The 27,828-nt window shown below is 53.1% G+C and overlaps 1 protein-coding gene across 4 annotated transcripts in view; it reads right to left on the bottom strand.

The window, feature by feature from the left end:
* Positions 1-949: 949 nt before the first annotated feature.
* Abr (ABR activator of RhoGEF and GTPase) overlaps positions 950-27,828 on the bottom strand; it is a 147,549-nt gene continuing 120,670 nt past the window's right edge. For 3 of the 4 annotated variants that reach the window (XM_036195785.1, XM_036195784.1, XM_036195786.1), the window contains 7 exons: positions 10,355-10,414; positions 10,006-10,115; positions 9,027-9,166; positions 8,074-8,208; positions 7,208-7,313; positions 3,902-4,049; positions 950-3,347 (listed from right to left, as the gene is read on the bottom strand). In XM_036195785.1, coding sequence (XP_036051678.1) covers positions 3,258-3,347; positions 3,902-4,049; positions 7,208-7,313; positions 8,074-8,208; positions 9,027-9,166; positions 10,006-10,115; positions 10,355-10,414 — 789 coding nt within the window. In that variant the 3' untranslated portion in view covers positions 950-3,257. Of the gene's footprint in view, positions 3,348-3,901; positions 4,050-7,207; positions 7,314-8,073; positions 8,209-9,026; positions 9,167-10,005; positions 10,116-10,354; positions 10,415-22,551; positions 22,861-27,828 lie in introns of those variants that run through there. The other variant, XM_036195787.1, reaches the window with a different exon arrangement.

A 27,828-nucleotide genomic window follows, 5' to 3' on the forward strand; every position in this document is an offset into this window, starting at 1 on the left:
TCATACATGCTAGGCAAGTACTCTATTAATGAATCCCCCTGCCTCTAGCCCCCAGTGAATTCTGTATGGTGCCTTCCCTGTTTTCATAAGCATGAGTCTTCATTACTGAAAGACCAGCTGGAACATACCCCTAGAGCTCTGGAAACAAATTTAGGAGTGTTCCCTACACTGTCTGTAAATTCCTTATCTAGGAACACCTTTCTGAAGAAGGGATAGTCTCTACCTGGTGCCTGTCAAAATGCTCAGGTGCCCGAGGTCTTTGACCAGCTGGTCTTCCACATGAGCCACAATGCAAGAGATGTTGCCATCACAACTGTCTTGGCAAAGAGGAGTCTCAGGGCTGTCGATAGACATCAGTTGAACAAGCCAAGCCTTGTCCACGTGTACTGTTAAGTCAAGAGGAGATGAATAGCTTCCTGTTGTAGGTGGCTGGGGGGGTCAGTATGAGCTCATAAACCAAACAGCAGTTTGCAGACACATCTGTTCCTGATCTCCAGAATAAACAGTGTCCAATGGCTTCAGCTGGTGGAAGCCCCACACAAGCCCTACTGGCTCTCCCAAAGGGGAGTGGGCTCTTGGCAGGAGATGCAGATCTATTGACAAGCAAATTCAACCAAAGACTGCCATAGGAGATTTGGGGCCGATTTTGAGGAAGACAGAGATGTTCCTGGAAAGCCAATGGACTACCTCTTCCATCTTCCCAGGCACACTATGCCCAGGTCCACAGTGAGTGTCCCATGAAGGGAGCTACAGCACTTGGGAATGTGGGTAGAGTGAGAAGCAGGCTTTCCCCTCCAACTACCACAGCCCCACTATCAGAAGAGAGTTCGAGGATAGACAGATAGACAGGTTCCTGGAAACACATCTGGGTGCAGCTGGAAGGACTTAAATATTTAGATTGGTGATCTTCCCTGGACTACTGAGAACACAAACATCCACACCACAGGGCTGAGTTTTGTGCAAATGTTGGGACTTTGCATTTTTTTATTAACATTTCCCTCTCACATGGTTTACATCAATTTATAATAATCTACATTAAGTTTAAACAGAACAGAGACAAAAAAATATACCCATACCAACTTATTAGGGGTTCCATCCTCCCTCGTCAGTAAAGGCTGGCAGCCCTCATTTACTGCCCAAGCAAGAACAGGCATGCCTGGGATTCCTGGACCCTGTCTCCCGGTGCCTTGCTGGCAGCGATGGGGTTCTGGGCTGCATGGCCCCTGTCTCAGGAGAAACACCAGATACTTCCTTGGTGCCCCACTTGGGGTGGAATTTATAAATAATAGAAACCATTAATAATCCTCAGTTCCTCTTCCAGCCTTCCTGCTGTTATACTGCCTAAGCAGCCTGAGGACTGCAGCAGCCAGTGCCCGGCAGCCAACGTGCCTTGTTTTCAAGAGACGGGAGGCACTGTTTTGATGGGCGTTGATCATTTGTTACTGTCAACTCTTTGGAAGCAAGAATGCCACACATCAGCACCCGAGTGCCAAGACAGTAGTAGATGGTGTGATCTCTACACTCATGGGCATTCTCTTTTGCCTGTCTGAGACAGCAAGGCTCCTTGTTAAACTGCTAATAGGCAGCTGGGAAGTTGGCATTTCTTTCTCCTGCATGCACAAACTGTACCGTTCTGTCAAAGGCAACAGGGATGACAAGGACCTGAAAGAGCCCCGCCTCTCACCTAGCAGACACAACAGCTTGGGGGCCAGCAAACCCATCTTTAGACTTAGCCCTGAGCACACACAATGAGGGCTGGTCTCCCCGATCCTGAGGGCCAAGAATCAACTCTGCCACATAGAAGATACAGGAAGCTGTGTGGTAGCTGAAGCTCCAATGGCAGGAACCCCTTTCCCTGCTAACTCCCATCAGACTGGAAATGGTGCTTTGGGAAGAAATCTCATTCTAGTACCAAGCAATACGTTGCAGAGTTGGGAATGACACCTGCTTTACCCCATCCTCTGGAGCCCCAGCAGACACTCAAGGGAGACAGCCGGTCTCCCAACTTCTAGAACACTTGGGGTTACCCACAGGGCTGGATTTAGGAGCTGGGGCAGTGCCAGGGCAGGACCATTCCAGCTGGGTTGCGCCTTCTAGTCCTAGGCTCTGGAGCATGCATGGCAATGTGGCTGCCCCGCGGCAGTGCTTGGCTGTTGAGAGTGTAAAATCTAAGGCAAAAGTACCACGAGGTATATGAGGTTCCAGGTTCCAGGACAGAGCCTGCTTTCATCTGGACACCTGACTCAGCCACAGAAGTTGCCCTCCAGGGGGCCATGCTCCACTACAACAGCCTCTCCGGGGCTTTACTGTGCAGACTGGCTTCCCCTGACTTGCCCCTGCTGCCCGCTCCATCCGTCTTGTTCCTTCACAGCCTGGGCGACCCCCACACCCTCAGGTGCGTTCCTGACCTCTCTCCATAGCAGGACACTTGTGAGTCATCACACTCTAAACAACACCAGGGGAAAGGGAACAGAAAATTCAGCAGTAGAAGAAACAGTTGAAGATGCCTCATGGTAGGCAGGAAAGAGAACAGACAATCCCCAGAAAGGGCAATTCTCAAATAGAACATTCCAAAAATCAGCTCTCCAGCTCTGTGCTAAGCCGAGAAGTGCTGTGTGTCTGTCTCCTTGCTCCATGTCTGCACAGGCAGCAAGGAGAGCAGGTGTGAGGCCAAGGGTGGCACACAGCACATCAGCCAGGCCACCACTGCCCGGGGCCTCTGCAGGACTTTCCAGTGATGGAGCAAAACCCCACGCTGCACATGCATGCAGCAGGCTGGGAAGATGGAGAGGGCAGAGACACTGCAGGGAAGCTGCAGTCTGGGAGCAGGGCCAGAAGAGAAGCCAGCAGCAGTTACACAGCGCAAAATAAAAAGTCCCCAGACTGGACTCAGGCAGAAAGAAAGCATTGAAGAAATGAAAGAACAAAGCAGGCTGTCTGCGCCCACACTGGCTCAGCCACTACCCTTTCTGCATGACAAATATACATAAAACAATTCTTAGACAGCACGGAGCGTCAGACACACGCAAAGGTACAGAGGGCAGGAAGGAGCTGGGGTGTGGTGAGGAGGCTGGGGCCGGTCAGCTGGCTTTGTACAAGGTGGCACAAAAGATGCACAAGTCGCAGTTCTTGGAAGGTGGCTTCCCCTGGACTCTGGAGTGCTAGGCTGGGGAGTTTCTGTTGCAGTCTTTTCAAGTCTATGTCGGGCCCTGGCTGGAGGGCTGCCTCTGGCCACCCCCACAGCTGCCCGCCTCAGGCTACACATCTGTGGAGAAGTACAGTGTGTTCCGCTTCAGCTCCGCGAAGGAAATGGGAGGGTGCTGCAGGTAGTAGAGTAGGACCTGGACCTGTGGGGACAAGGACACCGAGGTTGTGCTCCTCGCATTCCAGACCTCCTTCCCCTGCTAGGCTGAGAAGAAATGACTCCCGAGCTGCAGCTATGTCTGTGCTGCCCATGTCACGCCCCAGGCTCATTCTGGCCTCTCTCCCGTTTTTTTGGAAGCCCAGGTTCCTCCAATCATTTCAAGCACTAGAGGGTGCTGCAGAGCGGAGGGTCAGGGAGCCACTTCCGCCACTTCTGGGTCTAAGTCAAAAGCTTCTAGTGTGGGCCTGAGATCAACTTTGGTTGGGCAGCCTGTCCTAGGTATTGACCTTGAAAGTAACCCCAGAACTTTCATACATTTGGTCAAGCCCCTGTCTCCAAACCTGCCATACCCAAGACTGAGGTACTCTCAGGAAAGCAGAAACCACCTGGACAGACATTCTTCAACTCTTGTGTTTTGGCCTAAACACCGAGGAACTGTAGCCCTGTGCTTGGGCCCCCTATATACTACTGATTTAGCTGCCTAAGGAGAGGTGGGGCCTCTGAACTGCCTAGAGGTCTCCACAGTGCTGGTAGTACCTGGGCCATGACATCATGGGACCAGATGTCTGCCGCTGATGTGAGATGTGCTTTGCTCTCCACTTCTGAGGGTCTCAGTAACGTGGGGCCAAACACAGTGGCCAGGTTGTGAAGAGACATCTTGTTGATGGGTTCCTTCTCAGCAACCCTGAGGGAAGGAAGGAGAACAGAGAAGTCACTCCTCAGCAGCCCCAGGAGACCTGGGGTGCTGGGAGCTAATGGCACTTGAGGCTCCCTCAGGCATCAAGGGAGCAGACACCTAGCTTCCCTTCCTACATGTGGGAAGGACACTAGGCTAAGGGACATTTCTGTAACATACCCCTTGCACCTAGGCTATGTGCCAAGCTGATGGAGAACTGCCAGCCAGGACTAACAACCATCAATGGCATCACCCCGACTTAGATAAAATCATTACAGTAAGAGAGAATACACTGGCTGTGGGGGCGCACACCTTTAATCCCAGCACTAGGAAGGCAGGGGCAAGTGAATCCCTGAGAGTTCAAAGCCAGCCTGGTCTACAGAGCGAGTTCCATCCAGGACAGCCAGGGCTACATAAGAAACCCTGGCCAGGCGGTAGTGGCGCACGCCTTTAATCCCAGCATTCAGGAGGCAGAGCCAGGTGGATCTCTGTGAGTTCAAGGTCAGCCTGGTCTCCAAAATGAGTTCCAGGAAAGGCGCAAAAGAGGAACAAAAAACAAAACAAAACAAAACAAAACCCTGCCTCAAAAACAAACAAACAAACAATGGAGACTACACTGTTCTAAGAACTCTGTGTAATACTGTACACTGTCATTTTGAGCCAAGTACCATTATCCTAGAGGTGAGGAAACCAAGTACAGTCGCACGCTAAGAGGTGCCAGAGCTGCCTTCTGAACCCAAGAGCTCATCATCTTACCACTTCGCTTTTTATTCAGAATCCAACAGTAGTACAGTTATGGGGGTCAACAGTGACTAGGGCAGGCCAGGAGGACATGCTACCCAGAGGCAGCTGCTAGCTAGCTGAGCTTGCAGTTACGCAGGCTGCTGTAGCAGGAACAGCTGTGACCAGAGGCAAGTCTGAGCAACGCATTCCCCACTGCCTCTGACGAGTGTGCTCATGGGCCTGCTCTGGCTCTTTCCAGATTTTCCCTGCTTTTCTCTTATGTAACAGACCAGGTACTCTGTTAACATGTCCCCTGAGTGACAGTAGGAGCTGCCATCTGTGGCTACTGTCCAGGCAGACTCAGTATCACCAAACACATCAAGAAATCCTAGACCTCCTCTGACTCCATAGTAGGAAATGTTTCTGAGGCTTTGGTACACACACACCCTGGACAGGGCCTCTCATCCTGCTCTCCACACAACTCCCACCCTCTGGGGGCAGGGGTCACAATGTGCCTGCTGACTGCTTTGGAAACTGGCAAACACTTCAATGCCAGCAGGCAGCTATGCAGCTGGCTAGCACACACAGGCATGCGTACAAACACACAGGTACATCCACACGCACAGGGACAGGCACACATACACATAGACAGACATGCATACACAGGACACACACACACACACACACACACACACACAGAGACAGGCAGACAGACAGACACATGCACACACACACACACAGAGACACAGACAGGCACACCTTCCAACACATACAACCCCAGATGTGAGCCCAGTTCCCAGGGTAGAAAGCCTAATGAACTAACTTTCCCTCCCCATTCCTCCTCCTCCCCTCTCTCTCTCTCTGTCTCTGTCTCTGTCTCTGTCTCTGTCTCTCTCTCTCTCTCTCTCTCTCTCACACACACACACACACACACACACACACACACACACACACACACACACACACGATGGCCCAGTTCCCAGGGTGGAAAGCCTAATGAATTTTCCCTCCCATTCCTTCTTAGCGTTTCCTCCCACAACGTTCACCCAACTATTTGGGAACTGGTTGGGACTTTGGTCCTCGCCAAACCAGAGGGAGGGACATTGTCTCATGATAGGAAAAACAAGGCACCAGCCCCAGCTGTGTCTAAGTCTCCACTGGCCTGCCAGAGCCTGGCCTGGCTGAACTAGAGCCAGCACCTGGACGAGGGGATGAGCTCAGAGGTGCTGGCCTAAGGGATTTAAGGGACGCCAAGTGACCTAACCTTCCAGCTGGTGTCTGTGATCAGTCCTGGGCTGAAAAGTGAGTGACGAGGACTCCTTGGTACTAAGTTCGGTACTGAACACTAGAATGGAAGTCACTTGAACAGCTCTGGTTTGCCTTACCATGAGAGGAGTGAGGGAAGGTGAGAAGGGTGGTAGTTTAGGACTTGGAAGATGTTGATTTTAAGTACAATTTTTACCACTAAGCCAAGCAAGGCCCCGGTGGGCTTAGGTCTCAGTTTCTCTGCTTCATAACATGGGCCAAGACCAGTAAGTTTAAATTCTTTTTTTTGTTGTTGTTGTTGAAAGATTTATTTATTTATTTGCTTGCTTGTTTGTTTAGTATAGTGTTCTGCCTGCTGTATGCCTGCAGACCAGAAGAGGGCACCAGATCTCATTACAGATGGTTGTGAGCCACCATGTGGTTGCTGGGAATTGAACCCAGGACCTATGGAAGAGCAGCCAGTGCTCTTAACCCCTGAGGCATCTCTCCAGCCCCCAGGTTTCAAATTCTTAACTGACTCATAATAAATACATGTGATGTAATCCAGGACACACATCTACAGGTAACTGAACAAACAATACTTGTGCCAGCAACACACCCTGTTGCTGCCCTGTTTCACTTAAAAAAAAAAAAAGCCACACTGGGCTTGTGGAGTGGCTCAGTGGTTAACGGTCCTTGCTGCCAATTGTGACGATCTGAGTCCAGCCCCAGAACCCACTTAGAAGGAGAAATGACTTCTACAACTTGTCCTCTGACCTGCACATGCAAGGCATGGTGCTCACATACACATACGCACAAAATAATAAATTAAACAACGAAAAATCTACACCGACTAAATGGCTGCATCTGGGCCCACAGATTAAAACCAGCCTGAGGCCCTGTGCTTTTACCCACCATTCTAAGAGGGTCTCCTCATGTTTCCCAAACTATTCTTGATTGTTCAGGCAAGCCCCTGCCTTAGCATCCTGACAAGAGGCCACGTGCCACTGTGCCATGACCCATGACTTTAGGCTGCAATCAGGAACCACAGTTCCCCAACAACAGCACGTGAGTTCAGGAGGTTGAAAACAACCGCTCAGGCGTTGTTTGAGCACAAGTCAGTACCAGGAGGCGGAAGTGAGAAGATGAGTCTGGCAGACAGATGGCAGCTTGGGTTGGGCCCCAGCTCTCCTCCTTACCTTTTCAAGTGTTCCAGCAGGAAAAGGAAGGTAATGAGGTTGGGGTCGGGCAGGGAGCGGAGTAGGTGCATCATGCAGTTCTCCTTGGCAGCAGGGTCTGACAGGGCTGCAGGAGGGGAAAGGGTTAGGGCAGGTCCTGGCTGGAGGGCCAGAAGCCTGGCCCTCAGAGGGAGGGCCTGGTCCGTGCATGCACTCTCAGCAGTGGGTTCCCCTGGGATGCCCCACCATGGGTAACATGTCTAGAAGACAGGCTGGGGGAGCAGTCTCTTCCCTCCCTCCTGGGCTAGCCATTCCCCCATACCACACAACCCACACTCCAGTTTAATCCAGTAGTTGCACATTCGAACACTTCTGAGGCTGGTGCCTACACTGACCAGCCAGCCCTAGGTTTCACATTCTCCATGGGGTCCAAAGCCTTGTCTGCTTCAGGAGAAGATGGGAGCATTGTGCCAGGCCTGGAAGAGGCCCATCTAGGTGGGCACAGGAGCTCCACTGGCTAGTGGCACCTGGGCAATGAGGAGAGCCATTCTGTGGGGCTCAGGACAGCTTTCCCCAGTATGTTATGGTTTAAACCAGCTTCCTCTCTGGCCCTGGGATCTAGCAGCTCAGAGCCTTCTTCCCTAAACGCCTGTGTTTCTAGGGAGCAGACCAGTTTGTAAGGAGGAGCCATAAAGAGGACACCAAGGCAGGGGACAAAGGACAAGAGTCCACCTTCACACCTCACTCTCAGGTCCTCCAGCCACGAGAGAGAGAGAGAGAGCAATGGACAAGCCACTGGCAGGAATGCCCAGGGCATCTCCTGCTTTGCATTTTTAGCAGCCTAGGAGACTTAGCCCAGCCAACCCTCAGGACGCCAGAAACCTCACCGATGCCCTCCATGAAGGCTGGGTAAAGTCGGTCTGTGAGGAGGGGTTCCGGCAATTCCCGGAAGTAGAGCTTGAGAGTGCCAGCGATGGCGTTGATGTCCATGTCGCTCAGCATCAGCAGGATGTCCTTGTTATCTGTACAGGAGGGGGCAGAGCCTGAGGCTACACTGACCTGGGAGACCTTTTCCTCACTGGCAGCCCTCAGAACTGTTTCTGTCCCTCAGACCTCGACCCCCGGCACTTCAGCCTCTGGCTTCCCCTTACAAAGCAGGACATACATGGTGCCCACCGGCTCTGTTATGTCACCTCAGCTTTATCTGTGGGAAAGGGCAGCAGGGGACAAGCTGGGGTCTATCTGCTGTGGCTTCCCAGGAGAGAGGAAGGACATAATTTGTCACCCACAGTACCAGAGCCACAGCCACACCACATAGCACACACCTAATTGCATGTTCCCGGGAGCCACATCCCAGCATGCTCTCAGCCCCTATCCTATCCTTACCTACCTAGACCCAGTTCAGGCATTCTGAGCACTGGCTATGCTAACACTGTCTCAGCCTGACCCAGCAGGATGGAGAAGAGGAAACCGAGGGCCAGACCCCACCACAGAAGGGCTCTGTCGAGGAAGAGCTGTCCCATGCTAACAGGGCCCAGGGACAGCAGCAGGGAGGAGCTTGAGCCAGCAATATATATTCTGGAGTCCCAAAGGTCTCAGCTGAAGTTTAGGTACAAAAACCTCCACACTGGGTAACCCAGAGTAAGGGACCTGACCTCTCTGAATGCCATCCTTATTTGAGTGGAGAGAGACTAAGTGACAAGATGTAAAACATGTAACTAACTTGTCAGGGGACTCAGAAACAGCTTCCCTCATGCTACCACAAACTATAGACCAAGGCTCCTCCACTCTCCACCGGCTGCTTGGGAACCATCCATGCCCACTGAGCTTCCCTACTCACTGGCATCAAAGACGGCCTTCAGTGCCTGGATGTCCGTGGCCACCCCTGATATCCTGTAGATGCCAACCTCTTCAATGCCTCTCTTCTCCACCTCTTCTATGCACTGCCGTACGATGTAGGGCACCTTGGAGCGCTCTCGCCTGCAGGACATGGGTGCACAGGAGGTGGAGGGAGGGAGGGAGCTTCTCACACTGGCTGTGCCCTCTAGTTCCTCCACAGCTTTTCTCAGCCTTGTGCAGCTTGAGGCCCTTGGGGTCAGGAGTCAAGGCAAGCAAGGCCTGGGGAAGAGGCTATCTCATTCCCTAAAGCCTGCTTGCTGAGGTGCGGCTTCGAGCATGCGTGCAAGAAGTCCTAGAGACTGTTGAAAGAGCATCCCACTGGGTTCGAGTGCTTGTGGGTAGGGTAGTCCAGTGGCAGAGCCCTTCTGTAGCAAGTGAGAGACCCTGGGTCTGCATCCTAGCCATGCAATTAAAAACAATGTTCAGGGTTGGGGGTTCAGCTCAGTCGTGGAGCACATGCCTAGCAAGCACAACAAGGTCCTGGGTTCGGTCCTCAGCTCAAAAAAAAAAATAAAATAAAATAAAATAAAAGTTCAGGGGAAAAGGAAAAACAACAGAAAATGTTCATGGGGAAGCTAAGCATGGTAGGTCAAGACCTGGGAACAAAGTGCCCAGAGGGGCAGGGTGACCGAAAGGATATGGCCCTTTCCCAGCCAGCCACCCTGACTCCAGCTTACTGCTGCCCAGCCCAAGCGTGGCCCACGGTCACTGTCACTTCTTATTGACTCCAAGGCACAGACACTCTGGCTTCCCCCGGGACCATCCACTGTTTCCATGCTGGACCGCTTATTTCTAAAGCATCCTAGGAGCCGTTTCCAGCCTCCAAACTGCTTGCCTGTGGCACGGGCAAGGGGAATGGAAGGTGGGATGTGGTGGGCACCCGGGTACCAAAGCTACTCAGTCTGCACGGCAGCACCTACTTGGTCACCACGCTGATCTTCACTCCAAAGACGCCGGTTTGCTTTTTGGATGGGGTCCTCTTCAGGCTCATGTCACGGCTGGTAAATTTCATGGAGAATTCCACTTTGATCTGGTCAGGGGTGGAGTAGGTACAAATCCCCCAGGGCGTGAGCGTCACCCAACAGAGGGTCTCTCTCCCCAGGACTGTAAACAGGGCTATCCTCAAGCTGGCAGGGCTCCATGCACACCTGCAGCTGGGATGGGGAAGGGTGTGGCCAAGGGGAGGACACTGGTCTGAGGGAGGTGCAAGCAGTCTAGCGTCCAGGGGAGGGTGGCAGGAGGGTGCCGTCATGGCTCAGATGTCCTTACCCCATTCATTTCAATCACATCCGTATGCCAGTTCTTAGTTTCCACAGTCTGTGGATCCAGCTGCGGGGGGGGGGGGGGGGAGAAGGAGGACAGGTCAGAGCCCAGCTTCCCTATCAGTCAGCAGCTGCTTTACAAGACAGGAAAAGGGTTGGAAAGGCAGAAGCCTAGATGCTAATCTTTAAGTCAACCTGTTGAAGTAGTTTGAGCCCACAATCCTCCACCCACTCCCTCCTAGTCTTTCCCAGGGAAGGCCCCCATTCCCTGAAGAGAAGGGCCACCTTCTATGAGACACCTGCTCGTCACACTGTGCTGGCTCCTGCCCACATTACAGTCACAGGGGCCTTGTCACCTCATTTCACAGACACATCAATTGCACACTAAGAGAGCACAACGCACAGAACACACTTAGATGAGCATGGAAAGTGGGGGGACACCAGGTTTCCTGATTTCCTTGAGGGCATCGAGCCCTTGGCACCTACAAGGAGAACGAGACGCTCAAACTACACTATGCCCATGCATTTATATCCCCGGCTATCCTCCACCCCAGCATGTTTTAAAGTCAACATCTCAACATTACTATGGCAAGTTTAAGTAGCTGTAAAGAATATCATTTCCAGGATAATGTAAATATTGACATCTTAAAATGATGACATCATTCTTTAAGTGTATGCAGTGGAATCTAATTACCATAGTGATTCAACACCCACCATCATCCACTTCAACACAAGAATGAGCTCATCTTTTGAGGTGACGAGGCCCATCTGACAATGTGGTCAGGAGCCAGCACAGAGTGATGGGCACAGAGCCTCACAGAAGTTGCCCCTCTCCTCCAAGGGATCAGAGCTGATTCAACTCTCCCTGCCCACCTTTATCCTGGGCAAATCTATACCTTCAGGGGTACATGTGCCTAAACACAGGCCACTATCCCTGGGGGGGGGGGGGGGATGTATGAGTCAGCCCAGGCCCTTCCTGCGTCGGTCACCTCTGAAGGGGTCTGGGGTTCCACCTGGCTGGCTCCGAGCCTCTATCTAGGCTGCGGAGGCTCGAGCCCTGTGTCCAACAGTCAGTTCCTTGCACAGAGGAGGAATGGAATTAAGAACAGAAGAGGAAGGCAGCAGGGGGGGAACCAATACACACATCTTCCTTGAGCAGAGCCCCTGCCCACAGGACGGCCTCCAATAATGCCAGCTACCAGCGTGACGCTGCCTAGACCCTCTCATTCAGAAGGCTTGAGGCCGCGGCGGCTTCTAGTGAGTCCCAGCAGAAGCCCAACTCTGGTCTGAACTTGTTCTTCTCTCGGCTTTTGTTCTCAAACCCTCAGCCTGCTTTTCCCCAGTTCCTCTTCTGTACCTAGACAGGGCCTCTGTCTGCCCTGATTCTATCCCCTAGAAGTGGCCACACAGGGTAGAGGGACCTCAATTGCCCTTTCCCAGCTGACTAAGACAGATGCATGCCTTGCTTCGGAGGTTTCTGAGACAGGGTCCTGCTATGTCACCCAGGCTGCCCTGGAACTCTCAATCCTCCTGCCTCAGCCTCTGAGTGCTGGGATTTCAGATGTGCATAACCATGCCTGGCTTAGGGCCAATCCTTCTGAACGCAAGCCTTTCTTTTCTTTTGGGTTTGTTTGTTTGTTTGTTTGTTTGTTTTTTGTTTTTTTGTTTTTTTCCCCCGAGACAGGGTTTCTTTCTGTAGTTTTGGTGTCTATCCTGGATCTCGCTCTGTAGCCCAGGCTGACCTTGAACTCACAGAGATCCATCTGGCTCTGCCTCCCAAGTGCTGGGATCAAAGACGTGCGCCACCACCGCCTGGCAAAAGTAAATCTTTCTCAGCACCAGCAGAAGCCTCAGGCTCTTTGACGGTCTGGACACCTACCAGGATTCACCTCACATCCCTTTTCTGTCTTAGTACCCTATGATCTGGCACCTCCTCTTGATAGCCAATGGCCCTCACCCCTGGAGTGGCATCCAGACATAACCTGAGTTTGGAAATGGCAGGGATTAGTAGTCAGGGCTGACCTGGGGATCCAGTTCTATCTCATGAATTTGGTAGGTCACTGAGGCTCTGTAAGTCTTGACTTCTTCACAAGGTAGCTATGCCCACCTCACAGGGCTGCCTGACTGAGTTCGAGCATTCTGTGAGGTCTGACACTTTGACAAACCCTTTGCATACACGTCAGTTCATCAACATAGCCCACTAGTGTGGTTTAAGCCTTCCCATCCTGAAGACAAGGACACAGAGACTTAAACAGTACAAGGAACCTGCCCAGTGTCCAAGACCCAGGGAATGGGTGCTGGGTGCAGTCAAATCTCCCCGACTTACTCTCTCTGCTCAATCTGTAGAACACCATGCAGCATGGCTAACCTGGCACCGGTACTGTGGAGAGCTGGCTGTGGCACCATGATTCTTTCAGAAGAAACACCAGGCCTCTTGGGATGGAGTCTGGTGTCTAGCTGCTTCTAGAACAAACTTCCTGTTTCTTCTCTTCCCCACATGAGTATGTTTTTGTAGGAGCCCCCCCACTCCCCCTGCCACACTCCTACCCCCAGACAGGGTTTCTCTGTGTAGCCCTGGCTGTCCTGGAACTCACTCTGTAGACCAGGCTGGCCTTGAACTCACAGAGATCCTCCTGCCTCTGCCTCCCAAGTGCTGGGATTAAAGGTGTGCACTAACACCCCCACCCTGCTCCTGGGAGCTTCTGAAACAGGTAAAGCCCCTGCTGACGCTAAAGTCTAGCCCTTGCTTGCTGTGGGTTCACATGTTCCAGCTCACACGCTCCAGCCTTTCTCAGAACAGCTATGGGTAAGGCGCCCTTCTTTTGTCTTTGAGTCCCCACCACTTACCATGTCCCTGGTTCCTGCCACAGGTGTGGCTCTAGCACTTCCTTACAAAGACCCGCCCAGCTTCCCGGTGCCCTGACAATGATGCTCCGTTTCCCAGGAGGCCGGCAGCCTGGAGAAACCAAGTCTATTTCAGGATGTCATTTAAATACAGAGAAGGGGGGTGGGGCGCTGAGAGGGGCATGGCACATTTTCCAGAGAAATGATGCTGCCCGAGTTGCTTCGACTATTTATAACCCCTGGGAACTGTGGACTCTGCTATTTCCTGATTAGATTAGTGCTCGGGTGCAGGAGCCAGCCCTGGGGATGTCAGTCAGAGGGGACAACCGTGAGTCCCAGAAGACAGGTGCCATCCATGGGTCCCAGGCACAGGCAGAGTGGGAGACAGCGGACCATGTGAAGGAGAAGGGCAGATGAGGCTAATGAGGGGCTAGGTGGGGGAGCCACAGGTAACATACCTGCAGGGAGGCTCCTCCAGGGTAGGGCTCAGGTAAGAGAGAAACAGGGCCCAAAACACCTTAGAGGAAGCTATTAAGCAGTGGCCATACACAACTCAACTGTCTGTGCATCCAGCCTCAATCCCATTGTGGCCACACATTCTGCCTTCTCCCTGAGAGAAGTGGAGGCCTGTAGACTGTTGTCCAAGAGTACACCAGGCTATGAGCCACACAAGGCAAGGGCTCTGCTAGAACCCCAATTAGCTGTCACTCTTTTCAAAGTGGCCGGTATGTAGGGCAGGAAGCACCCACATGGTCTTCTAAGGGTGAGGCTCAGGAGCTCCAAGGATAGAGGACACTCAGTGTGAGTTTCGGGAACATCTTGAGATGGGGAAGCCCTTCCTCCCAGGCCCAGCTTCAGCAGCCCAGGCAGGGAACCCCACCACTTGTTGGCCACTTCCCTGGGTCTGGCATTCAGGAGGCACAGAGCAAGTCCGTGTGACGCTTCCGGCTGGAGTCTCTCTTCCTATTCTCTGTTGGGCGGCAAAGGCATCTTCAAGCCCGAATTCTGACTGCTGGGCCTCACTCCACTAGGCCACATGTCCTCTCTCACACAGCTCAGCCCACCAGGGAATGATGAGCGCTGTTTCACTTCCTAGCAGGCCCTCACGTGGGCTGCTTCATCTGCAGTAAGAGGCCCGGCCCGTCTATGAGCAGCTGGGACAAACAGAAAGGCAGAACCAGCCACCTCGGGTCTCAGAGGAGAGGGGCAGAGGTATGAGCAGTCTTCAGGAAGCAGTGCTCTGGGAGGGTGCACCCAGTGGCTCAGTGGATGACAAGGTCCAGCAAGGTTACAAGCCTCCACCTCCGAAAGTGAGACTCCCCCCTTTATGTGTGCGTGCGTGTGCGTGTGTGTTTGTGAAATTTTAATTGTAATTAAACATTTTAAAGCAAGTTCCTACACTTAAGAAATCTGCTTTTCCAAGGGGCAGGGGAGCAAGCTGATTTCACAAGCATTTTACCGAGCCCAGGTTTGGGGGATTTCTGCTGCTCTTTGTCACCCCATCCGCTTTTCCCAAAGTCGCCTCCTGCTATGGCTAGGGCAGAACAGAGCAAGGTGCTCTCCTCCCACCCCCTTCCTTAGAGCCCTATCATGGCCACAGCACTGGAGACCTCCTGTACAAGCCCCTGACCTCCCCCACTCCTGGGGAGGGGCGGCTCCTACCATTCCTACTTTACCGTGCCTGTGGCCTCCCACAGGAGACGGAGACCCATCCTTGCCCTTTTCTGGAAGGGAATAGTCTCCCCTCACAAAGTCTTAGAGATTTATAAAAACGAAATGCTCCTTAACACGGGCAGTAAATCCAGTGTGCTAAAGCCGCTCTGACAAGAGGCAGCGCAGGGGCCTCGTGAGTCAAGAACTTCAATAAAACCAGCTGCTGACAGGCACTAAATGAAAGGTAGTCTGGGTGTTTCTGGGGATCCCTGTCACTGGCTGACCAGGCCACGGAGCCTGGGCCCTGAGCCTGGTAGGTACCGTGTGGGCTGTGGCTCCAATACCAAGGCCACAGTGGCCGTCTCGGGCCGACTTCCCTTGCCTCCAGTACTATCCCAGGCTTAGGGCTGGATCCCTTGGAAAACTAAGGCAGCCTGTCATTGGGGACATACCACAGGCATGAGAGGCACAGCAGGGCAGGCAGTGGGGAACGGGATCTGCCAAGAGGCAGCCTCGCCTTCCTGCAGCAGGGCACTTAAGATTCTGTCCACGTGGCTGCTGAGCTCAGGGAAGGGCAGAGGAACATGCCTCCATCCTGCCTTCCAGCTCAGCAACTGGGTCGGAAAAGACCAGGGTCAGGCTCAGGAAACTGTCGCCTCATCTTCCCAGTGGCCTGGCAGCCTCACTGTGAAGCTCAGCCAGCTCTGCCTTTCTAGCCCTCTCCCTCTGGAAGAGGGACAGCAGGGCTGGCCACCAGGCTGCTCTCAAAGTGCTCTGTGGCCATGGTTTGTCCCCTCCTCCCATGCCAGCCACAGGTGAGCTGAGCGGACTCCCTATTCTGAGACACCCAGGGGAGGCCCCTTTGCTTCTCCTTGCTTCCCCGCCCCCTCTCAAGACCTCTCAAGTTCCCGGGGCCCACATATGGAAAGGGGTTAGCAGCTCTCAAGGAGGCCTTTATTGAAGCCAGGTTAGTGTCTCAGTCCCACAGCAACCTGCCTTTTCCTGCATTCCCCCCAGGGCACTCAGCCTATCCTATGTAGACCCTGCTCTTAGCCTCTGGCTGGGCATGGCTGAACTTTGAGGAGGAGTAGATGAACCTCAAAACTGGGCCACTTGTGAACCTTCACCTCTCCACTAGCCCTGGTGCTCTGCCAAGGGCTTCCCTATTCAGGGCCAACCTCAGGATTTCATGCCAGGACCAAGCTGCAAGTGAAAAAGAAGTATTCCACCCTGCCCCCGCCCAGGGCCATGCTGGGGTCAGCAGAGCAGCAAGGGCAGGGGCGGCAGCTCAGTCTGGAGGTGTTCAGGACCAAAGCAGCGGAGGAGGCCCTCAGCTGCCTGAGGGGGTAGGCTTTCCACAGTCCATGCTGGCTGCTCTTGGAATGCCAACGGTCTGGAAGACCACCATGGGCTCAAAGGCCTCGCCTTGCAGTGGTTCCGTAAGAATTAAAAAGTTGTTTTTTCTTTCAGAAACTGACTTTACCTCCCCACCCTGGCTAGGAACATTTTTTCTATGTATAGAGCCTACTTCTAGTGAAAATGAGGACACTGGCAGTTCCATCGTGCAGATCTGAATAGACTCCTTCCAGACCTCACATCTGCTCCAAGTCTCATGTTCACATACTTCATCGGCCGCATCCCTGTGGCCGTTGAGGTACAGCAAATTGGGCCAGTGGCACACCCTACCCACAAAGCAGACGGGCAGGAACCTTGCCCCTCCACATGTTCCCATCTAGGTTATCAACTGGCTGCATGGCCACCTGGCTAACTGGACATCTGAGAAACAGCCGCAAGGCCTGGGGAAGTTCTAGGCTTCCTCCTTGGAGGCCACATAAGGCTGGTGGTATAGGTGAGAGCCTATATATAGAGCCAAGCTGTTTGGATTTAAGAGCCAGCTCCTCTGCTAAGCACCAGGTGACATCATCTGGGTCATTCTCGAAGCCTCCATTCCCTCAGATATAAAATGGCATGGAGAACACCAGCACTCACCTCAGAGTATCAAGAGCTAAGACGGATGCCCGGGACCCAGTCACGCTCAAAACACACCAATATTACTAAGTTGTGCTGAAAGGCTCCAGGGCCTTCCTTCTTGGTCGCTGACGGGTCCCCATGCCCTCAATTTCGATCCCTCCACTCTGCATGACCTTTGCCTGCTTCTGGACACACCTGTGCTGGGCTTCTGTCTGCAGGTTTCCCTGGACTGGACTGTCCCTAGCTCTTCCACAGTTAAACCCATGAAGTCCACATTTAAATTCTCCATGCCAAGCCTCCCAATTCTTCCGCTCTACCCCACTACCTATTTCTTTTCTTCCCAAATCATCCAGCCTGAAGTTACCCTACTTATTGACTGACTTCTTTAGATCAGGGCTCCCTGCCTGGGCCCCTCGATATCCCTTGGCCCTGCACACAGCAGGCACTCCATCAACATCTATGCCCCAGGATGTGGGGGATGGAAACAGCAATAGCTTCCTACCAGCATTCCTTCAAAGATAGGAGCCAAACATTCCCATTTGTCTCTCTTCTCCATGTTCAGTGAATGGCTGGCCATGGCCTACATGCATCCATGTGGCCTCTGCCCTCCAGACTCTCCTGTGTGTGGAGAGTTTAAAGCTTGGGAATAAGGATTAAGTCTTAGCCAAGACCATCGTATGGATCCAGAGATCATCCCATTCAGTTCCTTCTCTGCACTGACTCCAGAAAGAAGAGACGTATCCAAGGTCTCACGGCAAGTTACGCCATTTTCCAAGACTGAAAGAATGAAACCCCTTGGCTCCTACCAACCCAGGGCACTTGCTCCTCTAGAAGTCTGTGTCTCACGAATCTGGGGGTGCTTTGAGGGGCGTTCTAGAGTATGAGCACAGCACTCAAGCACCTGATGGGAATGGGCGCTGTGGGTACTACTGCACTGACTCTGTTTGTGTGAGGCACCAGCTACAGTTAGGGTCACTGTCCAGGAGAGAGATGACTGTAGGCTGTCTCAGGCCCTGTTTCAAGCTAAGCCGGGCTAGGGGACATTTCCTCGGGTACCTTTCCCTCTCTGCAGAAGCCCAGGAATAGCTTGTATGGCTCCCTTGGGACCAAAGACAACACACCTGGTCTATGGCTCCTGGAAACTCAAGACTGATACTGGCTTTCTCCTGGGCATTGAGCAGGTCCCAGGAGCAGGGGGTTGTGTGTTCCTCTAGGCCACCAGGGAGCTGACAGAACGCCAGTGTTCCTTCCTGTCCCCAGCATGCTGTGGGACCAAAGGAAGACAAAGAGTCCCTTGTTGGCTCAGCAGAGGGCTGAGTCCCTGCCTCTGAGTGCCCTTCACCAACATGTCGACACCCCCAGACAGCACCTGCAGAGGTTTCAGGGAGCCTCCCTAAAGCCCTCCATAGCTCTATCCTGAGCCTGGGACCTCACTATCTTGGAACACTATTGCAGCCCTGGGTGCCAGCAGCTCTGGCCTTTGAGGAACCACTTTGGTTGGCAGGCTCAGAAATCTCTGGTCCAAGGCCATCTGAAAGCAGGGCATCAAGCCCAGGAGGGCCAACTGGCCACCCTGCATATAGGATCAGGCATGCTGGAGAGCACCAGAGAGGCCTGGCACTCACCTCATACAGTACCAAAAGCTAAGACATCCCAGGTTCTAAAAATTTTGACAAGTTCATCCTGAGCAAGGACTTCCATCTCAGAGTGCACGAACCCCATGCAACAGCACACTGTGTACAGCACGGCTCTGCATCTGCAGGGGGCTTCAGTGTACAGTGCCTCAGATATGCAGAGTCACGGACTTTGGAGAGGCCAGCTCAGTAGAAGGTGGAGGAGCTGGGGCTCAGAGACTATTTGTGTGGTCCCAGAAACTCTACTTCCCAGCTGATGGTCTGACCACAGTCCTGCCCCTACAGAGGTCTGGGAGGAAGAGGGTTGTCGGTCTCTAGACCCTGGGGGAAGTGCTTCTGTTCTTTTGTCTACAGTTGAAGGACTAGTACAGGGATGCGGTTGGGTCCGTGAATGGCAAAGGCACACAACGCAAGTTCTTCTCTTTGAGAGTAAGGAGTCAGGGAGAATGGGAGCAGGGCTGAGCATCAGGCAGCCACCGCCAGGGCATTTCTAATGCAGAAGCTTTTATCTCTTCTCCCTACCTCCTTCTCAGAAATGCTCTTAGTATTTAGCTTTCTTTTTGTTTGTTTGTTTGTTTTTGTTGTTGTTTTGGTTTTTTGAGACAGGGTTTCTCTCTGTAGCTTTGGAGCCTGTCCTGGACTAGCTCTGTAGACCAGGCTGGCCTCGAACTCACAGAGATCTGCCTGCCTCTGCCTCCCAAGTGCTGGATTAAAGGCGGGCATCACTGCCACCTGGCTCTATTGAGCTTTCTATGTAGCACAGGCTAGACACAAATATGTGGTGGTCCTCCTGTCTCAGCTTTGAAGACTAGGATGACAGGTTTGTGCCACCACACACAGTGTTAAGGTCTCTCTTGATGTTCAGAGGCAGAATGAATGAATTAGCCCAAGACAGATGTGTATCTTATATCTAGTACTCTTGAACCCTCAATGGCAGGAACAGCTAGGAAATGGCTAAGTGAATGTCTTGGGATATGCATGTTGTACACAAACCTGTGCTGGAAAGATCTGTCAAGCTAAATGACACACTAGAGGGGACTAGGAGCTGTCCTAACAATGGAATCTTCTTCTATGGTCCTCAAGCTAACAATGTAATCCTCTTCTACGGTCCTCCTAAGCTCTAAGGTCTTCCAGACAACTGTCCTCAAGGTGTCCTGTATCTTATCCTTTCTCAGGTACTACCTCTGACTCTTTATGTAAACAAGTGGGGATAACAGCCATCACAGAACAGGTGTACTTAGCAACATCAGCCCCATCTTGCTAAGAGACGCTCTTCAAGATCCTGGACTTCACAGGTCCACATGGCCATTCTTTGAAACAGAGACAAAGGCTCAGAAGCTTTCCTCAACTCTCCTCTGCTCCCTGTATCTTCAATTCCAACTGAATCTCCACTTCTGGCCAGTAGCTGGTCTGAATGAGACGCATCTTTGTCTCGGGTGAGTGAAATAGCAGGAGTCTTGATTTCCTCACTTACAAACGTCTCTGGCCTGGCCCTGCTTCAGGCTTCTTACCCAGCCTCTGTGATTACCACAAGGAGCCTTATTAAAACCTTTGGCTGTTCCAGGATTAGGAATGGAATTCCTCCTCCAGTCCCTTCCCCTCCTAAGAGGATCCTAAGATTCAACCCAGGAAGGATAGGAGGAAGACAAAAACCCTGAGCTTGTGCTACTTGAATATGATTGGGGTGGGGGGAGAGGGAGAGAGTGAGAGAGGGAGAGAGTGAGAGAGAGAGAGAGAGAGAGAGAGAGAGAGAGAGAGAAGAAATTGAAATGCAAGTAAAATACTGCACGTCCTGGCAGAACCCACAAAGCCAAATGCCACGTGTGTCCTCTGCTAAAAGCTTGCACAACAAACCAACCACAAGCCAGGGCCCAGAATGAGGCTTCAGCCCCAGAGCTCTCCTTGTGGACAAGAGCAACTCCAGCACGGCCCCTAGCAGAGTCCCTGGAGCTCTGCCTCCATTCCTCCAGCAAACACAGGTCTGACACTATTTCAAAGGCTCTATCTTAACATCAGGACCTTTCTATCCGAACAGACTTTTCAGGCCCAGTGTGGGGTCCCAGAGGAGTCGGTCACCTCCTTTCCCCTCCGGCTTTTAATGGCTTTGGTTAGAGGGGGGCAAAGGGCCACAGGTAGCTAAGCACTCAGGACATCAAATTCTTAGGACACAGCGTTAATATGGTGGTCCCTCCTGTCAGGCTGGGCAGAACCTTTCCCCTGCCCCATCTAAAGGCCTGCCTCATCTCAGCACCCTTAGCCTGGCAGTAAGCCACTCTGAAATAAGTGGGCTAACTCAGCTACAGAAGGGAGAGAAAAACAGGCTTCACCCCACCCCACCCCTACACACACACTGGCCCTATGCACAAGGAGGCAGGCTCAGGAGGGTAGATGTCCCTGTCACCTGCAGTGTCAATGACACCGACACATTTTGTCACACAGCATGTCCTGGGGACTGAATCACCAGCTACAAAGCACAGCCCTGCGCCACAGCCACCCTGCAGTCACACTGACACCAACACCTGGCTGCCTTGCCTCCCTCAGCCAGAGATCACATGAGAATCAGAACTGTCAGATGCCACTGAAAGCCAAGCTGGCCAATGAGTTCCTGAAGTGGCTTCTGTTTGGCCAGCCGCGGATGAAAGGAGAGCCAAAAATGTGGCTTTCAAGGTTTAGAATTTTAAGCCCCCTGCCAGGTAACCCAGGGAGCAGGCAGGTAGACTGCAAGGCTCGGACTGGCTAACTTTAGGTTAGGAACCTGCTAGCGCACTTTCGCCAACCCTGAGGTTTGGGACCGATGTGCTCTGGGCTGGTGTCTGCTGGCCTCAGCAAGACCTAGGAGAGGAGGACAGGGTGGGGATGGCTCCGAGCTGCCGGCAACAGACAGCTGCCTCAGCAGAGGGGCTCTGGTAGCTGCCAGGGCCAGTAGGGCTCTGCTCGCTTGGTTCCCAGGGAGACTGAAGGTGACCCAGGGGCCCAAGCAGGACAGCTCAAGTTGCTGCCCTGCCCAGCACTTTCCAGGACTGATGTCACCTCTATAGGATCAAGTATACCTCACTGGCCAGAGATCAAACCAAACAGGAGCCAATGGGCCCAAGATCATTCTTCTTGGCAGGGGCTGGTTGGCACAGAGATTGGCAGAAGATCTTCCTCTGAGATCTAGGGAGACTTACAAGTCCCATCACAGACACCATGTCCAGGTGAAGGATTACCAAGGCTCTGGCCAGCCAGAACCGGCACCTTGTAATAACTTAGGCAGTTGATCTGGTCTGTAGAGTTATCAAGCGTTTGCTGTGTGCTGGGCACTGGGTCTGGCTTCTCCTTGGCTGCCTGAGGCCAGGGCCAAAAGCCAGCCCCAAGGCAGCCTGCCCAGCTGCAGGACAGTTCGTTTCTATCTCAGACTTTAATCCCAACTCAGGTTTGGGGCTGTAGGCAAGACCCTGCAGGGAGCTTGGTCAGGAACCCCCAGACATGCTGTGTGAGTTGCTGGAAACCCAGTTGGCACCAGGCCAGCAGTTGTCTGGGTGGTCCCTAAATAGGCAGTCTACAGCCCCTAGGCTCAGCACATTACTCCACCACCAGTCCCTCCTCCCTGGTGGCAGTGATCCTTTCAGCTTGCACAAAGAAAGCTCACATGGCAGAGCACACTGAGGTGCCCATCAGCAAAGGGATGGAGAGCTGACATCCATAAGAGACGGTTGGGGGTAATCATGCTTGTACTGGGCTCCTGGGAGGACAGTAAGATCCAGTCAGGCTGTCTGGGAGGACAGTAAGATCCAGTCAGGCTGTCTGTCTGTTTCTATTCCTGCCAGCTTATACTCAGGAGGAAGCCAGGCAGAGTCCACTTGCTTAGGAGACAAACCTCCTTCTGCTGAAGGAGGGACAAACGCAGAGAAGGCAGCCAGGGTTAGGGTGGGGGGCATTTATCACTAAGTTCAAGCCACTTAAAACATACTCATACCCACGTTCCAGCCTGTCTTGGGACTTCCGGGACCCAGCAGGCGCAGTAGTGCAGAGGTAGAGTCCCCAGCGGCCCCAGACCTCCCGCCCGCAGCCCTGCAGCCCTCCTCTCCCTCCGAGCCAGCCCGCCGGCCCCTGCCAGCACCTTCTGACGGAGCAGCTTACTGCGCACTCGGCCCCAGAGCCGGGCGCCAGTATTGGGCACACGCTTGCTTCCTGGCTCCTCCAGCTGATCCAGGCAGCAGTGTTCCAAGGATTCGCACACTGCCTTCAGGCTGCAGTCGGGCTGAGGCAGGATGTCCGTCATGCCAGCGGCCAGCCTGCCGGTCCAGCTCCAGGCAGAAATGTGGAGAGGCGCACAAGCAGCTCTAGAGAGCGCCGCTGTCTGCGCACAAGTGCTTAGCCGGGACTGTTAGTGGGGCAGTCCCGAAGCAGCGGGTGTGGGGCTCCGGTTTCTCCTCCCCTCCCTCTGCATCCTCCTCCTCCTTCCCCCTCCCTAGAGACTGCAGCCGGGAAGCAGCAGAGTCTGAGCGCACCACCAGGGCCCAGTGCCTCCCCTCAGGCAGCCTGCTGCCCTGTCAGGTGAGCTGCAGCTCCCGGGACTCAGTGCGGTGTGCGCCACAGCCAGCTGCAGACAGTACCCACAACACTCCCGCCCCACAGAAGGAAGTGACTCAAAAGAAGGATCTGGAGCTGCCCCCTCCCAAACCATGCAGGCCCGGGGTTTAACTCTTGGCAAGCTGTGGCTTCTCCTCACCCACCCTGTCTCTCCTTCCAGCCTCTACCAAATAGAGTTTGACAAGCAGCTAGGCACAAGCCAGTTCCTAGTCGTTAACTCCTTCACCACCAGGCTGCTCCTGGGACTTGGGTGGGTATCAAGAGCAAGCCAGAGGAGACTTCCAGGGGCCACAGTTGTGGGTAATGGCCATGAAGAGCTGCCCACCTCCCTCACCGAAGACTGCTTTGAAGTTCTACTTCCTACTCACTCAATTCCTGCCCTGAGGCAAGTTCCTCTATGCCAGCTTGGTGGCAGGGCCAGACACTTGTTTATGATCTCAAGCCTCCTGTGGCACATGTACAGAATAAAGAAGCAGTCTCCGGGGCTTCAGCAGCCGCAGCAGGTATCAGGTCCCTGGGACCCTCACCCAGAACCATGTGAAAGCATCTGCAGCTCTGGTCACGGGTGTCTGACATTAAGCTGCAGCCCTGTGCACCTCACCAACAAAGAGACTTCTGCTAGAGGGGCAGAGGGTGCCCAGAGCACAGAAGCAATGGCAGTTATCTCGGGAGACAGAACTACTAGGTGCTTGCTTTTTTTCTCCTTTCCTTTTCTGAGTCAGGCCCTCTCAATGTAGCACTGGCTTTGTAGCCCAGGCTGGCCTCAAACTCACAGAGATCCACCTGCCTCTGCCTCCCCAGTGCTGGCATTAAAGGTGTGCGCCACCATGTCCAGCTAGCTCTTGTTCAAACTGCAGAATGAGAAGTGACTCCTTTCTCAAGCTCACTATGCAACTTAGAGAGAAGAGAAAAGCCAGAACCCTAGATGGTGAGGGTACATGCAACCCAGGTATCCTGGCCACCACACCACTGCAAAGCTGGGCATGTACAGGAAGGAAACTTGGGTCCACACGGTGCCAACCAAGAGCCAAGCACCATGCATGGGGCTTTCGCCACTGTCCTTCCATGCCAGTGCCGTTCATGTTTCCATTATAGAGTGGCAAGAACTAGGGCTCACGGAGAAGCAACGTTCTGACTTGAGGTACAGATGCGGCTGCAGCTGGGAGGGGACGGTGAAGGCCCTCAAGAGCCCCCACAGGTCACAATCACTGCCTGGCTGAAGTGTGGACAGTTCTCAGGAGTAGGGGGGAAGTGGTGAACTGGAGTATAGGTACCAGTCCTGGCCCTCTGAACACCCTTGCTGGTTCTCAGCCAGTGATGGTCCCTGGGATTTTCTATTTCTGTCCTTGTCACCTTTCTGGGAAAGGGGCAGTTTAAGAACTGGCAGTGAAAGACTGCTCTCTGAGTGGTCAGCACCACACAGACCCTCTCTCCATAAGGACTAGAAACTTCCCTCCAGCCTCAGGAAGGACAAGCATTCCTACGTTTACATTCAAGCAAATGGAGTGACTAGAATAGACTGAGATTAGTGTGGCGTCTCTGCCCTCTGCCCTTCGAAGGGTCGACACTTTGAGGGACGCAGGTGACAGGAGTTTTACCTAGGTCCAGGAGGAGGGCCTGGCTAAGTGCCTGACCCTGGAGGAGGGCCTGAGAAATCAGAGGAACCAAAAGCCAGGTATGACAAGCTGCCAGCCTGGGGGCGGCAGGGGGGAGATGGGCCTTAACTCTCCACAGGAAGAAAAGCTTTTGTGCACATGCATATAGCACATGAGGATGGAGGTGTCCTTCAAGAAGCCCAGGGTTATACCACCAGGACAGTGAAGAAAAAGTACCCCAAAAGTTGAGAGGAAGATCAATTTTAGCCGGAGGGGATCAGGAAGGCTTTGTGGAAAGGAGGCACTCCATGCACGGGTAAAGTTGCTCCAACCCTCTCCCCCTCCAGGTCCCTGCTGTGCTCAGCATCCTCTTCACAAAGGTGCCGTGGCTGGTTGCATAACTAGCTGGGAAGGCACCATCTGAACTGCTCACCTCATTCACCTGCTGCAGACACACAGCTGGTACCTGGTGCTGGCGGGTTAACCGCAGAATGGCTGACACTGGCTTCCTAAGGTTCTCCTTCCAACAGCTGGGTCAAATGCCACAGAGTGCAGCCTCAGGGAAATGTGTACTGCTCCCACCACTGGTGTGTGGGGGAAGAGGAGCAGGATAAATCCTGTTCCCAAAGTCCTACACTTGTCTGTCTTAAGAACCCTAGGCTCAACACTTGTCTGGGTAAAGCAAGCTCTGATTGGATGAGCAATGGCCAACTGGTCTCCATGGTGACAAAGGTGCCTTAGCAGATGGGTAGCCGAGTTAGTTGGGAGGCTCTTCCCTGGAGATACTCAGCTTTCCTTTCCTCCCAAAGGACTGGGGGGCCTTCCTCTGGGGACAGCACAGATTTGCCTTCTCTTTTCCAAGCCTCACGCATTCCTTCCTGAAATCTGTGTCCTAGGAGCAGGGTAGAGGAGGAGGTGTGCAAGATGAACGTCCCAGCAAGTTCCTCAAAAGCAACAGTCTGAATACTGGTCTCGGCAGCCAATCACAGACGGTCTTCATCTCTGCTCTAGATAAGCAAGGCTCACACCAGCCTGGCCACCCAGGAAGTAATCCCATGCCCTCCTGCTGTCTTCTCCCTGTTCATTCAGCCACACCTGGCCAAACTGCCTCTGAGAACATGCAGCTCCCCCTCCCCAGGCCTCCGTGTCTGTATAAACAGAGCTTGGGTGGTAAGGTCTCCTCAATGAACAGATGTCGCTGCCTTTGGAATTAAAAACATCCCTGGTGGACTGTCACATTCTCCACCATCCCTTCCCTGTCCTCAGGGTGAGGTGGGTAGGACCCTAGGCTACATGTAGGGGGAGGGAACCCTCCAACCAGCACAGACGTGACTGAAACAGGCTTGGGTTATCAGCAGTCTCACTGCTGAGGGAAAGGAGGTCAAAAGGGATAATGCCCAGCCTGAAACACGGGCTGGGTCTCCTCCCACACACAGTGCCACCTCGCCACCAGCTACGGGTGGGGCGGTTTTCAGGCAAGTCCCTCCAGCCTATGAACACAGGAGGAAGGCTCTTCTCAGAACCTCGAATATGGAAGCTGCCTCTTGAGTGTGACCTCCATTTTCTCAGAACCACTTTCACCCCCTCCCAGTCTAGACTGGAGCCCCAATCCCTTGCCCTTGTCCTGTAGTTCAAATGCTAGCTCCCCTACTTGGGACTCAAGGGTGATAGAGGAAGCTCCCCAAAGGGGACACTCTGAGAACCCTGATAGAACCAGGAGCCTGGGGGATGAGTGGAGGGAGGCACAGGCCTAAAGGATCAGAGCTGGAAGGCAGACGAACGGAGACCGGGTCCTAGGAAAGGCCACGCCAGCTGGGGATGAGATGGCACATCGCAAGAGAAATCGGTGGGGAACAGGACAGGGCCCAGGCCTCCCCACATTGATGGCTCTACAGGTAGGTCCTACTGTTCTGGTGGGAGCTCCACCTCATCCACGCCCCCACAGTCCCCCACTCCCCTACCCCAAGAGTCTGGAATATTCTGGTGGAAGCTCCACCTCAATCCCCCTTCCCAGTCTCTCTCTCCTCAAACCCTGCCTCATCTCTGCTCGCCAAACATGGCTCCTCCTCCAGAGATGCTCAAGACCACTCCCATGGGGTATTTAAACCGCTCCCCAGAAAACGATGCATTGTTTTTCAGTCTCTCTTCCATGTCTCCTCTCTGGGGGATTGGAAAATCACCCGGGAGCGTTTTACCCATTAATCCTGGGCTTTTCCTTAATTCGGTTTGATTTGGTCTGATTTGGATTGCTGTGTTGGCGGAGAGGCTTGTCGGGGCTACAGAAACTTTTCACCTACATTCCTGTGTGCTCTTATCTTGATAGGTACCCATCTGTGCTGGATAGTTTTATGTCAACTTGACCCAAGCTAAAATCATCTGAGAGAAGGGAGCCTCAATTAAGAAAATGCCTCCAGCCTGGCATGGTGGCACACGCCTTTAATCCCAGCACTCAGAGGAGGCAGAGGCAGGTGGATCACTGTCAGTTCCAGGCCAGCCTGGTCTACAAAGTGAGTTCCAGTACAGCCAGGGCTACACAGAGAAACCCTATCTCAAAAACAAAAACAAACAAACAAACAAATCTGGCTGGAGGCAATCCTGTAGGGCATTTTCTTAATTAGCAATCAATGGGGGAGGGTCCTTCTCCCATCTGTGGGTGGTTCCATCCCTGGGCTGGAGGTCCTTGGTTCTGGGCTGAACAAGCCATGGAAGCAAGCCAGTAAGCAGCACCCCTCTGTTTAGAATAATCTTTTTGTACACTGTGAAGATGTATCTTTGCCAAGGCAACTTCTGATGGATTAATAAAGAGCTAATGGTCAATAGCTAGGCAGGAAGAGGTTAGGTTGGGTTTGTGCACAGAGAAAAAGAGCAGGAGTGGGGTGGGGGGGGGGGGTGTCACCAGCCAGATGCAGAGGAAGCAGGAGATGAACATGCTGTAGTGAAAAAAGGTACCAACACATGGTAGAGTGTAGATAAGAAAAATGGGTTAATTTAAGATGTAAGAGCTAGTTAGTTGCAGTGCTCCTTCAGCAAGATGGACGGTCCAGGCAGAAGCAAACCAGCTAGCTGGATGCATAGAGTGGTGAACAAGACTTCCCTCTGACCTCCAAAGACCCAGTCACAAATACAAACTCTTCTTCCTCTCTCTAAGATTCCAAATATGGAACATTTTTTGCCATGGAGTCTATTACTTTACCAATATTATTTTCTCT

This window comes from Onychomys torridus, chromosome 8, assembly GCF_903995425.1.
Source record: "Onychomys torridus chromosome 8, mOncTor1.1, whole genome shotgun sequence".
Lineage (NCBI taxonomy): Eukaryota > Metazoa > Chordata > Mammalia > Rodentia > Cricetidae > Onychomys > Onychomys torridus.